The sequence below is a fragment of the Lepisosteus platostomus genome, chromosome 6 (genome assembly GCF_059453375.1).
Source record: "Lepisosteus platostomus isolate fLepPlt1 chromosome 6, fLepPlt1.hap1, whole genome shotgun sequence".
Taxonomy (NCBI): Eukaryota; Metazoa; Chordata; class Actinopteri; order Semionotiformes; family Lepisosteidae; genus Lepisosteus; species Lepisosteus platostomus.
Window position 1 is genome coordinate 18,849,183 of NC_142616.1, and position 15,719 is coordinate 18,864,901.

Below are 15,719 nucleotides of genomic sequence, written 5' to 3' on the forward strand. Positions count from 1 at the left end.
TTCCTGCATGTAACTAATGTCCTGTACAAACTTATTTGCATTCTTCCCACCACTTCTGCTTTGAAAAAATTAAAGAGCAGGCCCATTGCTTTTATTTGAAGCCTTTTTTGATGATTACCGGACAATTGAAGGACAGCTATAAGTCTGGGTGGGAAATCTCCGCATAGCAAAGTGTTCCTCAGATTAAACCATTTCAGAGTGCAGGAGTTTGGAAATGTTGAGCTGACTCCAGTCCCAGAGTCTTTGTCCCCAGGCGAGCGGCAGCTGCTGGAATTCTTTTCTCTCTGCTGCAGTGTCCAATGCCTTCGCTGAACATACAGGAACACGGGCATCTCGTTCGTTAGAGACTTTATTCAAGGTGACAGCTCCTCACACTTCAGTGTTGGGATCACCTCAAGTAGCTGAGATATCAGGAAAAATGAGAGCGCTTCTACTACAAAGTCCAAATTTAGATTGACTGAGGTTATCCCCAGGCCCCTGTGCCCAATTCCTCCCTGACAGAACAGGCCTGCCAGTAACTTGTTTTATAAGGAGACTCAAGTTTGTAATGACATCTTGGGAGAAAGCTGGCTGCAGATGCAGAGGAGAATACTTTGAAGCGATAGGAGATGATGTCAGGTTCAGTTAGAATTGAAGACAGTGTTAGAATATGCTTGGCACTAATATGGCACCAGTATCTCTGTCCTCATCTCTGTTTTCTGTCACTATGTACAATTCTGGGCCTGTCTCTCTAACCCTGACAATGTCTTTTCAGATCATGTTATTGCTAGCTCTGAGCTGCACTCAGCAACACATCACTCAGCCTCTTTGTTTGAAGTCTGCCCTTTTTTGTCATTAATGCACTTGATGTCTATTTAAAAACTGACGGTGAATGCAGTATCTGTTTTCCTGTCGAGGGATCATTGACAATATTAATACCACTTGTCCTTGCCTCATTTACTAAGAGCTGACACCTAGCTGCAGTCTACAGCATTCATCAAGTGGCGCTTTTCTCTCACTTGGACGTTTCATAACAGTCCTACTTCTGTCCCTTCAAAAACCAGAACAGACAGCAATTAGGACTTTTGTCAAGGGTAACAATAAAGCTTTCTTTACAAAGCATTCTGAGACAATTCAACCCTATAAATCACCCAGCTGGTCTGGTTTGCATTTTTGCAGGTATTTTGATAATGTGAATGCTTTTGGTCTTTTCAACCTTTTATTTACATGAAAGCTGTGTCATCTTAAAAACATCATGTTTTAATCTCTTAGACCAAATGCAAAAGACTGGGAGGCTCCAGTGTTAAAACAAGAACTGTAGAAAAAAAAGCTGCTACAAATGGGCACATGGACAGATCAAAATAACAGCACCTGACATGATGTAATAAAATGTTCTATGCAAATGAAGGCTGTCAGTGAAATGAGGCACCGCATACTAATCACAGGACTGTGACAGCAAATAATGACAACTCTAAGGAAAGAATTAGGGTAAGAAACAAGTATTAGCAAGGTATTGGTAAAATGATGTCACAATGGAGCAGTAAACTAAAATTTATGACAGCGCAGAAAGTCAAAAATAATATTCACGAACTGGGAATTATGAGTTTATGCTACTTAGAGAAGTGTTTTTTTATTCGACACTTATTGTCATTTATACACTTGTTAAAAGCATGAATATTGACATGCATTTAAAATACAAAAAACATAAAAAAATATCAGAATGATTGCATCTGAGTTTTGAATGAACTGTTTTTGTATAAACGGTACTTTGTAAACTATTCACAGCACAGTTTTCACATTTTGTTCCTTCAAAGCTTGCAGTCATGACAAATAGCAAATAAATATTTATTATGTACACATCCTACTCTCTACATTCAAAGAAAAGTATACAAGAAGGAAATAAACAATTAATATGAATAAACTGGGACAATTTTTACAAATAAAAAAGTCATAATTGCATACAGTAAGTATCCAAACCCATTGCTGTGGCACACTTAAATTAGTGGCCTCAATCTGTGTGAAATAATAGTGTTCTGAATTAATAGTGATTTCTGAATAAATACACTTCTCTCTGTAAGATCCCTCAGTCAATAAGAGAATTTCAAATAAGATTCAACCATGCAATTAGAAGACCTTGAGGACCATCAAGGGGCTTTCAAAACAACTCAGGAGTAAAATTGTGTAAAGGCAGAGATTAGGACAAGTGTATAAATACATTTCAAAGAACCTTAATATCTCTTGGAGGATGGTGATTCCAATAATTAAGAAGAGGAAAGCACCAAGGCACTGTATAGATCAGACTGTCCCTCCACGCTGGGCACCCAGGCAAGGAAGAAATTGGTTAAGGATGTCAGTATGAGCACAATGGCGACTTTGAAAGAGTTCAGTGGTTCAGTGGTTGAGATCGGATGAAATATCCTCACAAAGGGGGCTTGTATGGAACTAAAAAAAACCATCAAATCCCACATGGGGTTTGCAGCAAAGCAGCTGTGTGGTACTGCAAACATGTGGCAAAAGGTTTTGTGGTCGGACAAGACAAAATTGGAACTTTTTTTGGTCTCAATCTTAAGCGTTACATCTGAAATCAACCTCAGTATCAATCAGTCAGCACCATCCCTACTGTCAAGCATGGTGGTTGCAGTGTTATGCTGGAATTCTGGTTCTCATTAGCAGCGACTCAGAAGCTTGGCAAGACAGAGCAGCAAAGAACCTGCAAATTTTAATGGAAAACCTGCCTCAGACCAAAAACTAGGACACAAATTCACCTTCCAGCAGGACAAAAATTCAAAGCACAAGGCCAAAGCTACACTGGAGTGGCTTATGAATAAGAAAGTGGATGTCTTGGAATAGCCCAGTCAAAGTCCTGACTTGGGTTCTATTGAGAATCAGTGGAAAGACTTGAACACTGCCGTCCTTAAGTGATCTTCAAGCCACTTGAGAGAGCGTGAAGAATATTGGGCAAAAAATTGCACCAAGTCGGTGTGTAAAGTTCATGGAGACTAACCCAGAAAAACCTGCATCTGTACTAACCACAAAAGAAAATCACAGCTCTGAATATTATGCAATATATTTCATACTTTTGTTTTTGCTGACATTCACTGTAATTTATCTTATTCTTAGAACTCTTTAGTTTGAATTTAGTTTGAATATTCAGGTTTTGATTAAAATATTACATTTTTAAAAAAGCATGTGGAATTTCATAAAATGAGATACCATAGGATGGGTATGAATACAGTATATTTGCAAGGCACTATATACTAAATGACACAGCAAATCTATCACTCTTTGAATATATGTTCTTAGAAAAATCTTTTTTTAAATTAATTGATCATTCATGACTGATTGTGGTTGTGACATTAGGTGTTGCATACAGTAAGGGATAAATCACCTCCTTAGTAAAAGAATTGATTGGGCGCAGGTGATAAAGTGATTTAACCTGTCAAATGATAAGCCTGGTGGAAAACAAGAAAGAAAAACACAGAAAGGATGTTTTGCTGTGCTGTGCTTATCGAGAAAACAAGTCCTTTGTGTGATCACTGTTTTGGAGTCTGGGCCACGGGATTTATCACATCATGGGCCTGCCAGCAGTGGAGCTCCTGTAGGTCCTCCTTGACTTTGAGTCAAGGCTTATGTGGAAAACCCTGACAGACTTTAGCGAGTGTGGTGCAGACCTACAGAGAGAGATGTTGATTGACATGAGCAAGATAAGGAGGGTCCAACTGTGCTGGTCTGCTGGTGTGTCTAGTTTCACAGAACTCCCCCTGTAGAGGTGGATGGAGGCCTGGCTGCATGGTGCTACACTGATCAAGCCCGAGGACCTCACTTGCTGCCCTACCTGTTGGCTCATCCTCATGATACAACTTTTAGGACCGAGCAAAGCTGCAATGTGTGATGTTAATGGAACACGATGTTCTCAGTTTCAGTCTATGACTTATGATAATTATGTATTAGTACAAAAAGGCTACAAAAAACAATATATATGTAATACAGCATATTCTAGAGTTATTGGACAGTGATTGTGCTTTAAACTCATTTCAATTGTTTTTGACAAGTTTTATTCATCTGCTCCTCCAGTAGCTTAAGCTTGCGGATAGTTTGGCAGTATGAACTGTTTTTATTGTGGGTTTTGCTCAAAGTAGCAGTAATTGAAATAATTTGTTCTTTCTCTGTACTCTCTTTATGTGTGAAGATGAAGTAGAAGGAACACTTTTCATGGTTGCCGTGTTCTTCAGAATGAGTTTATAATGCTAGAATCAAATGCAGAAGTCTGAAATTTAATGCCAGATATTTTCCAGATATTTTGACCCGCCCTGTAAGCAAAACATTAATTTAACATCAACAGACAGTAGTCTATCTAAGTCATCAGATTTCACATACACAGTGTAAACACTAGAAGTTATGAACTCCTGTGAAAATTGAATGGGTTACTAAATGAAACATGAATTTATGTTTGCTAAATGCAGCCTATTTATTCTAATGTTTATACAAATACATTGTATCATCAGAGTGAACATGGCATCACACTGAACTGAGATTACACGAACATGAGGAAGTGTTCACCCTGCTGTGCAACATGGGTTTTAATTCCAGATATTTTTGGAATATTGTTTCACGATGTGTCTCTCTATCATAGTGATCAGACAAACACACAATGCTACAATTTACGTCCGTACTGTAAGGGGTTTTTGTTCTAAAGTACTTTGTGGATTTTTACAGTGCTTGCTTTGTGAAGTTCATATTAGACACTCATAAAAAACCAGAACAGATGAAGATATATTCAATTTGTTTACCCACTGAGTGATAGTTAAAACATTTTTGGAAAGTGTATTATTGAGGGTCTCGTCTAGTCTAATAAATTCCCTAACTCCAAATGTAGCCCATACTACTACAGACACCTTTATCTGCAGTGTTGCTCTCCAGACAGTGAGACATGACTCCTGACCCTCTGTCCATTGATTTCTGTAATAATTGCTTCCTCATAGACCAAACTTTTCAATTTTTTTACTTCGACAAAGCAAAGCAAGCTTCTCCACTATCCACTGTCTAGACATTGTCCTTGGGCAAAATGTAGCCTTTTTAGTGCGACTTTGTCTGAAAATAAGTGTTCTTTCCTGTGGTGCATCTCTTAGCCTCACTTTAATAAGACAATGACAAATAAATGAGATGGGGATTTATTTGTTTTCCTGGTCTATCATCCAATTTGAACAATTTGAAAAGAATAAAGGTGTATGATGAGCATAGTATACAGGTTTGATGTAAGCATTTACAGAATTTTGTCTTTATTTTTTAAAGAAGTATATCCCAAGAGGTTTTAATACAAAAATGGTTACAACTTCATTGTTCTGTGATTCATTTCTCTCATGTCTGGACAGCACAATAAATTGTATAAAGCTGGGTGTGATTAATCTGGCCTAACACTTCAAATAAATATGTAAATCCTTGGGAAATCTTTGAAATATGAAATAGGAATCTAACCTACAATACTTGCTGTTTGTTAATAGTTTTATCTAGAATTTTTTTCCTCTTTTTAGTATGCAGCACGTATACCATGCACAGTACCACGGATGTGTCCAAATAGCTGCAGTTTTATGGAGGAGGCATATTTATGAAATTATTTGAAAATATATGATATTTTAAAAGTTTTCTGACAGCTTACAGAATACCAAATCAGCCAAAGCTGTGATTACATCAAATAAGCTTTTTCCTGTGCGGTTTCTAGTGCGAGGATAGGAAGCACATTGGAGGACTAAGTCTCAAAAGCATTAATATTTATGTGTTAATGAAGAACTGTGCGAAATATTTACATTCACATTTCTTGGAAGTACAAGTGCAGTACTGCGGTCGAGACGCAAATAAAAACAGACAGTTCTTTGATCAATTAAAATCATTGATGAAAAGGTAAAAAGGGAGTCGGAGATTATCGACTGTCCGCTGTGTCATTTACGGCAGACGCTCAGACATTCAGAGAGAGTTTGTTATGGAAACCTATTGCGATGTGTAATGCATCGCCCCACATGGCCTGATGCATTTTTATGTAAAAAATATTGAAAATGGTGGGTGTCTGCCTTGAACCACATTGAACACCAATATTTTTGGGCAGATGAAGTAGGATATTTTCCCCTTGATACAGCTTAAACTTAATGGGATGGAGGGGATTGTTATATTGTTTTTAAAAAAAGAATGTGCATTTTACCGTTTGTGTTTTATTATGACCTTCCTCTTCATGTGTTCCCAGGTGTGCTTGCCAAATGCCGGTACGTGTACTATGGAAAGCATTCCGAAGGAAACCGATTCATTCGCAACGACCAGCTCTGACTGCTCGGCAGGGGCTTCATCTGAAGAAGAAAGTGAGAGAGAGTGAGGTGGTGGTGGGAAGTGGGGGGAGGGGGGCAGTAAATAAACAAGCGAGTAAAACACATATCACCTTTCCATTTTGAACAACCAAATGCAGGCCTCTAGTGCCTTCTGCTGACTTTGCCAGCTCTGTCAAATCCATCCTTCTGTCGCTGTCTGAGCAGTCACATCAAGATTGACAGGACTGCCTTTAAGCAGCTCCCTTCCGCCACAGTGACAGACAGCTGCAGCCGAGTGCCTGGACTGACAGGATGAGCACCATGATGGATTGCCTGGCCCAACGGCTGCTCAAGGAAGGACAAAGGTCACACCTGAGGCTGCTCTGAGCATGCGCACACGCCTCCGACAGGCTGCTTCAAAGTCAGAGCAGGAGTTATGTCACCACGGCATCTTTCTGCAAGAGAAACTTACAGACAGCACCATTTTGCTTTTTGCATTGCTGGATATATCGGTGATGGTCAACTGTTCCACATGATTGTTATTCAGGCATCGCGTTATGGGGTGTTCACTGTTGTTATATGCCACACGACTTTCACGTCAGAAAGCACAATTTGTGATTATTTTGCATAGTGTATTATGCAAAGCTAAGGGGGAACTGCACCTCTGTTTTTATATTTCGGGATTATAATAAATCGCCAATGATGAGCGCATTTCAATCCACAACGAAACAATCAAGTACTGTACATGGTAACATGTACAATCTCCAAATTACATCACAAGAAAGTTTCAGTGTAATTTATAGCACCATATTGCCTTCATTTCTGTGATTCAAAACGAGGCCACAAAACATCCAATGACAAGCAAGCGGCCCTGTTACATTGTAAACATTCTTTAGACCAAACGAATTTTGATACTATAGTAATAGTAAATATTTTCATGAAACCGACACATACACGGCAACATGTTTTTAGATACTTTTAAGTATTGCAAAAAAAAAAAGAGCAACCTTCCAACAAGATAACATACACTTATAATAATTAACGTTATTAGAAGACCATGTTTCTCATTTGCTTACAGTGACTAATGAGCAGGAAGGGCCACTTTATGTCACAATTCACTCAGGCTCTCACTCTTGACCTGTGGTAACACCAGCAGTTTCTTCTCTGCCTGCAACAACCTGGTGACCATACAATAGTTTCAAAAAGTTCACTATTTTACACTTAATTTCAATTTAGTAAAATTTTGCAATATTGTCAATTAATTAATTTTCTTCCTGAGATTTAAAAACCAGTCTGAGAAATTGTGACTGCAGTTCCCCTTTAAAAAATTTTTAAATGAGTGATTCTTAGTCTTGCGTTTGTTCTTTTTTGTGACAGGGAGTTTAGATTCCTTAAGGAGTGCATTGTAAGTCAATACTAGAAATTGAATACAATAAGCTGTTGTTGCAAAATGGAAATAAATGAAACCAGAAGTAAAGTTCTGACATTAAATTTGGCTAACAGGAGTAGGATATATATTGGCCTACTGCTTCCATCCTTAATTCAAGAAAGAATGTCACTAAATCTTAAGTTGCTAAATCCTTCTGTACAGTTGCAGTATTAATCATTGTGTAGCGTACTGCATATCTCACAGTATCTTAGCTCAATAGACACATATCCTGAACACTTACCATGAGTAAGCAGACACCAGCTGTCCACTCCAGCGGCCTGAGAAACAAGCGATTGCTGGCTGTAAAAGGAAGCTCTGGCAAAAGGCAGCCTCTGTCTGCTGGCAGCCATGCAGTGAACAGGAGATTCTTGAGAACAATGCTATGAGAGATTCTAGAAGAAACAGGTGTTCTTTTGCACTTGTCTATATATATATTTACTTAGGTCAAGTCACTGTATACACAACCAAAAACTCCCCTTTTCTCATGGAAAATGAACACATCACTGTCAGTGTGCCCATTGTGTAACATTGGGAGGAACTGTCTTTTTTTTATTTTACTGTTGTAATGAAATAGATGTCAGTGATTATGGACTCACTGTTATCAATGGAGTTTGGGTTTTAAGAATGCAAGAAGTAGGCTCATCACCTCATCCGTACAATTATTCATAAATTTGTTTCCTGTCCAAATACTTCTATTGAAATGAATGGTGAACTGCACTCTTTTGCTACGTTTTATGTTTTAAGAATGAATAAAGGTGGTTAAATTGATGGAAAATGTCTTGGTTAAATGTGAAGAAGTGCACAAGAAGTCTGAGCTAACTTTGATGCAGCAGGCGGTTATATCACTATAAACTTGTCTCACTGCGCCAGTCGGGTGAACTATTAACTGGTGACTTGGATCACCTGGAGACGGTTATTGACCATGCCCATTCCAGGTGTTTCTGGTCTGGTGAGTTCTGGGCTCTGTCATTGAGTTTCAACTCTGAGCCCCTCAAGTCCCTATGTTTTGTCTCTAAACTCTTCGAGACTTGTTCTTGACTTTCTTCTCTGAGCCCCTCAAGTCTTTGTCTCTATGTTTCCGGAGATTTTTTCCTTAGCTGTGCTTTGTTGGGACCTCATCTCTCGGATCACCCCAAGATCCAGAGATCAGCTTTGTTTTCCTACACTGTGTATCTCAGCTTAACTTGCTCTCACTGGGTTTGACCCCTGGTTGCTTGCCCACAATCTCAGGGTGTTCTTACCCTCTTTTCCTAGCCTGCCAAAGCACGCTGCCTGTCTGTGCAAACAGCAGCAGCTCCCTGAATCCCGTGCTAGATACAGCACCACACCTGTAGCTGTTTAGTACAGTTCCCAGTGCTTGTGTCCATTGTCAGGATAGGCTCCAGCTCCCCTGTGATCCTGCACAGAGTAAAGTAGTTAGAAAGTGGATGGATGGTAAAATTGATTTCATAATGGATGTATTATTGTGTATATTACATTAGTCCTTCCTATAAGAAGATGGAGGGAAGAAAAAGGTTCCTATTAAGAGGCAAACACATAGCTCATTGTTCTGCGTTGGATGCTATAAGCTTGTTGGTCAAGGGATGGTATCCCGTTTATCCATCTAACCATTTGAAGATTCAGCTTCGGATACTGTACGGGCCAGGTAGTTTGTTCCAGACTCCTTGAATGTGCTTTTTCAGTCCTGTCAGAAATTCAGTTCCTTAAATCCAAAATCATCCAGTCTTGACTGATCCCAATAAAAGCATTGTTTGAATCATATCTTGTTTGAAACTGTGGTTTCAGAAACCAGTTAGAACCGGTCTTTGATTACCCTGTACACAAGGCTAGCAGTATGGGTGATCTTGGTTTTTGAAACCAGCTTTAAGAAGAAGGCAATAAGGCAATGAGAGGAGGCCATTTGGGTCATCTGTCTCTTTTGGTTGCTCATAGCTAATTGACCTCAGAATCTCATCCATCCCTGAAGAAGAAAGAGAATATGCTGCTACAAAATGGCTGGATAGCTTGTTTCAAACCCCCAAAACCACCCCAGAAGGAGTTCAACCCAATGTTTTCTACTAAGGATAAATCAATATCCTGATCTCTATCGTAAACTGTTCATTCTGAATTGTTTACAAGATAAAATTCCCCCTACTGTACCTCTTAATTAAATTAATTCTTATTTAATAATGTTTTTTATGATGGTTAAAACTTTGTTTCAGACTTAAATAATTGGCTCATTACATCCTTTCAATTACTAATGTTTTTTTTATATTCCTAAGTCATTTACCCATAATAACTTTTACAGATATCTAATGGCATAGATTAATCATGTCATTAATTCTGTGTTTAATATCGGTGCTGGAATTAACATTATTTCATACTGGCACGAGTTCCAAGCAAAGAGATTACTGGTGAACAGGAGCCCCATCTTCAGCTTCACAGATTTGAATTTTGGCTTTTAGTTTTTGAGGAGCCCGTTTTTAATTAGCTTTCTTTTCTAATTACTACTATTATTTAACTCTTAATGGGGTCTTTTGCAACATCTTTGCAGACTGTAGCCATTTTGCACACACCAGTGCTTACAAACAGGTTACGTAGCTGCACCGCCTGAGCACTGCATTGCAGCCTGGCCACACGCGTGAAAGCTCGTATCGGCTGAAGGAAATAGGAATTAATCTACTGTATGTGAGATGAAGAGGGTTGGCTGGCCACGGAGACACACAAAGTGCTGGTGGAGAAATCCAAGAGTGATGCAGGTGAGATCACAAAAGTGACGGCCCAGAGACGCACCACTGCTGCTGTACCGATACGGAAGTAGGATAACAGTGCTGGGGGGATCAGGACACAAGGAATTAATCGTGGGCTGGATCAGGCACAGGGGACAGAAAGCTAGTTTCTCTTACAATCCTTGAAATCTGGTGCGAGAGCACTTACTGGAAGCAAGGTCGCTCGAATAACAGAGGCCCTGGGCAGTGGCAAGTGGAGGTTAAATATTTGGCGGTTTGCTGATCAATTAGTTGCAGGTGGCTGAGAGAGACTGTCATGCCTGGTTCTGGTAGCAGAACTCTGGTGGAGTTGAGCTCCTCGTGTGAATGTGGCTGGTCACCATGGAAACTGAGGATGGGGAGCTCCGATCCACCTGGTCTAACACCAATATGGAACAACGGATGTGAAGAAATATTTGTTGTTTCCTTCATGAGAGAATCTGATCCCAATTCATGAATTGCTCCTTTAGTGACATTCCCGATTCATATTAGTAGTGGGGAATTCAGGTTCACTTTTACTAGATTTGGAAGCTCCAATTCTCAGTTTAAATCCACACAATTTCTTGGATTTATTTTAAAATGGGACATATAAAGGCTTCATAACTTTTTAATGCCTTTGATATGAAATCTTTTTTATTTGTAATGAGACACTTGTTTTCTTGGACTGAGTTGGTAGTGAATAGTAGGGCCCACCGATATCTCATGATTAGCTAAAGGTCCTGGCAAGTAAAGTAACAGTATGCTGAACCTGAAGAGCAGGTTTTTGAAGATTAAAGGCAGTTGTCAAAGTCTGAAAGAATATCTTCATTGCAATAATATTGTTTTTTCAAGTATATTACAGGCAAATGGAGTTTGGCACATTCTTCATTTGATAAAATAAGCACACTTTGTAACACAACAACATAACATAACTTCATTAGCCCTATACAATTTCTTGCGTTAGTAATTCATCTTTTCACATACCCCAGCTTGCTCTCCATGAGACACAGACAGGGAGAGAAGCTTGGGGTCAGAGCGCAGGGTCAACCATTGTACAGCACCCCTGGAGCAGATGGGGCCCAACTGCTCGTCAGGGGTCCAACAAAGTAGGATTCCTCTGCCAGCTGCAGGATTTGAACCAGGAACCTTCTAGCCACAGGTGCAGATCCTTAGCCACAGAGCCATCACTCCACCCAAAGAAGGCCCACGTAAGAAGAAAATTACATGCACAGGAGAGTTTTAAAGTGGGAACTTTTCTTTCAATTTCTAGGGTTAGTAATTTAGAGTTAGATATGACATTTCTGTTAAATATTGAAGTAGAAATTGGGATATAATGTCTTAGGATTATAATTAATAAATAAATCTAGGGTTGAGGTTAAAAAAAAGTGCTCTTCCTAGGGTCAAGACAAGGGCTATTGTTTAGAGCTTGAGAACATAGAAAAGTTGCAAACAAGGTGAGGCAATATAGAATGACATCTTTGTCATTTTGGTAGTTTAGTAGTTAAATAAATTAAAGCTCAGTTGTTTCTTGAATGAGCCCGGAGTATGGGCCATCATAAGTGTGAAACCCCAATCTGTGAAAGCAGGTGAGGGTACAATTTTCAGGATCCTAGGTGGTGAAATCATTATTTTTATTTTCATATGTGCCTATATATCAAATTTATATATATATGTGTGTGTGTTAATGCATGCACTTAATGTAATACTAGTGGTCGGCTATGGCAAAAAAGAAAGAACAAAACATTCATAGCCCCCCTCCAATTAGGTACAGTGGTAAAGCTGAAATGATTAAGAGGAATGGATCCAGTAAGTACTTATGTTTGCAGTCTGTTTATACACATTAGGTAAATGTAGCAAATACAAAACACACTGCAAGATGAATGACTCAAAAAAGCTGTATGCATATCGGGTAAATTTATAACTCAGAACCAAACTATGGGATTGAAGAAAAAATAAATATTCATATATGTCCCAATGAAGGTTACCAATTATACCATGATCAATGGTACTTCTCTCTAGAGAAGTTCTCAACCTTTCCTTTCTTGCAGACCCCTTTTCAAGAGGTTACACTCAATGAGAACCCCAATCTCTAAAACCAATTCAACTTTACATTTAGTCCAACTTTACTGTTAATTCTAAGATATTTAAAGTGGGTATACACAATACAGCATGATCTGAATGCTGCGCCAATGGTGGGTTGAGGTGTGGGGGTGTAAAGTCTCCTCTTCATTTGTAGAGACCCCCTGTAGAGCCTCTTCATCACTACCCTTACCACATTACTATGTAATCATTCGTAGATTACATAGATTCGTAGATGATTCGTATGTAATCATTGTACAAATCAGGATGTTAAGCAAATGTCCTGAGAAGATCAACATTCACTCAGCTGATAATGTAGCATAATAAGCTTTATAAAGTGTATGTAAAGAACAGTTCTTTCCGGACCCTATGCGGACGACACAGTCCGACGGAGTGGGGAAACACTAGGGAAACGTCATGCAGGAATACGGTGCAGAAGACAGGGGGGCGTGTCCAAGGTGCACTGGTGCACGGGGGAGGTGTGGCTGAGGCGAACAATCCCAAAGAGTAATTCATAGAGTATCCAAAACACGAAGGTAAGTCCAAAACCAGGAGATCCATCAAAACACAACGTTAAAACCACGAAGGCCGGGTCGGAACCGGCGGATAAGGAACAGGAACAGGAACAGGAACAGGGGTTAAAACCTTAACGGGACCAGGCGCTTCCAGGTCCCGGACTCGCACGATATGGAAATCAGATGCAGAGCCCGGATGAGCGTCAGCGCCTGGCTTTTAAGGTGGGCTGGGAATGGGGAGCAGGTGCATAGAATACAGTCTCACGTGAAAGGGCTGGAGCACCCTTAAGGAGGGGGGACTATAATCGTGACAGTGTAGAGAAAGGAAAAGTTTTAATGCGTCTCCAAGTGTGAATATGTTCAGTTCCAAATAAGAAACCAGGTATAATTTTTACATAATAGAAGAGAGAAATTAAATTATCTTATATGTGCGTGAATACATGTATTTAATGTAATAATGTTAATGCGATCCTATAGTCATATGGTAGAACTCACTGTTAGCTGTTTGTCATTAAAAGCTCTTAATATCATTCCTCATTTTGGTTAATTGCCTTAAATAGGTAATTAAGGGTAATTAGGTTTTACAGATCAGTATGTATGTCTTGAAATGTATATTTTATTATTTATCTATCACTTAAATGTGTATGTGTAAGTAAAAGGTACTGTATGTATTTTAGTGTAAGTACCGCTGATTAATGTAAATAGGCAATTAGCAGTTAGCAAGCCGCAGTCTGAGAAGAACAGAGGAATCGGTTTAAGTCAGCATAAAAGCAGGTGGACGTGCACAGGTCAGAGAGCTTTCTGAAGCTTTAAAGTGAGGATGTCCTTGTCATGGACGACCGATGTGTGCAAGTTTCGTTTCATGTAACTCAGCTCTTAAAAATTTTAAACAATCTCGTCAGTAGAGCCATCCAGGACAGGGAGTGCAGACCATTGTTTTTGAGCATAGTGTAGCTTCGCAGCTCCAGTTCTCTAGTGCCAAAGTCCAGCAGGGTTTCTAGGCCATTAACTTCAGAAGACCTTTGAGAAGTGTTAAAATGGTCCAATTAAGCTAATGATTATCTCAATTAGGTCATTCAGAGCAGATGTGCAATGAAAACCTACAGATACGTTGGCCCTCTTGAGCTAAACCTGAATGCTTCTGCTTTACAGAGTTGGATTGACAGGACTGAAATTGTAACCTGCTTGAGCTGGTTTGCAGTTACTGTATTTTTCAAAGAACACATGTTTTTAATCACTTTTTAATGGGTTTGTCAGTATATATTTGTATTAGATTATCCAAGGTATTAGATTATCCTTTGTATACTACTGCATAACTCTGCATTTTCCATATCTTTCCTTCTTGTCCAAGCTGTGACCAGCCTGCAAAGTCAAACAAGTGGCATGATTCTAGGTAATGTGTAATTGTAATGATTACATTTGATTGGGATTTTCTCCACTTCTTCCTTCAATCAAGAGAGTTATTTTATACCCTAGAAGTACATGTAACATATTAAATCTTGTCAAAGGCAGGGGTCGCCAAACCCAATCCCAATCCAGTTAGTGGGGAACACTTGTAAGTTGTTTATCAATTTATTTATTCAATTACTAGAACTAGAAGTTCCTTGAGAGGGTTGAGGTTTTTAATCTTTCTGATCTAAATGACCCCAAAATTACTTGATCAAACAAATCACCCTGTTACGTAATCAAAATTAAATATCTCCAAGCCTTCAGAAGTTGGTGGCTCAATGGTTAATCTTAAAACCTGCTGGATTCAGGACTAGGCCTGGAGACCCCATGACTAAGAAAAAGAAAACTCTGTAAATATATGATTCAAATGTGTTTAAAAGGATGCATTTATCAAAGGGGAACATTCTGAAATGTTTTTTTTTTCTCATCACAATCACATGCTTTGTTTAGTGTACTTGCTGATGCTTAATCAGTCTTTCTGTAGCTGTCTTTCCAGTGTGCATGACCAATTATTCCAAATACAATTTTGAGACATCTATGAATGTGAAGGAAACCATGTGTAGCTTGAGCTGTGCTCATCAATCTTCAGGAGGCAGTATGGAAGAAAGGTCACAGATAGCCCAGTGCTACGTTTTGTGTGCTGCATCATCCTCTGAGAAAATGTGCCCATATTCTTACTGACATGCTGTTTTTGAGCATGGTCACTAGTGCCAACATTTCTAAATGACAAGGTTTATTTGTCCATGTTTTGATATGTTTAGAGGAAACCTGGACTGACAGTTGGAGGAGGCAGGAAGAGGGAGCCACAACAAGTCCCCCCCACCCCAGCACAAAATGTCATCTCTCCCCTGGCTGGCTTGGAGAAGCATCGTGATGAAAAGAGCAGACATTTAAAAGTTTCTGACATGTGTCACAGACGCTGCCATTGAGCCACTGTGGCTGATGTAGCTAGAGCTGACAGCATCCAAGCCATTGAAACTGGCTGTGGGACATTCCAAGTTTGGTGTATGTCACTTTGTATCCTTGTCAGTGCATGTCTTCAGAAGATGTATAAATATAAACAGCAGAGAATCAAATAAGAAAAAAAAGGTTGAGGGACAGCAGCAAGCCATACATTGACATCCATTTGTGTGAGGAGAGAGACTGGAACCATGCAGACTAATTAAGGTATGAACTAGAGAGCAACCTGTAGGCACTGACCTCCCTGATCCTGCTTTCAGTGAATCCAGGGTAGTGTTTTTCAAAACGA

At 39.4% G+C, this 15,719-nt stretch overlaps 1 protein-coding gene across 3 annotated transcripts in view; it reads left to right on the plus strand.

Moving 5' to 3' along the window:
• lrmda (leucine rich melanocyte differentiation associated) overlaps positions 1-8,476 on the plus strand; it is a 335,929-nt gene extending 327,453 nt beyond the window's left edge. For all 3 annotated transcript variants that reach the window (XM_088634563.1, XM_088634564.1, XM_088634562.1), the window contains one exon: positions 6,215-8,476. In XM_088634563.1, coding sequence (XP_088490689.1) covers positions 6,215-6,294 — 80 coding nt within the window. In that variant the 3' untranslated portion in view covers positions 6,295-8,476. The remainder of the gene's footprint in view (positions 1-6,214) is intronic.
• Positions 8,477-15,719: the final 7,243 nt, after the last annotated feature.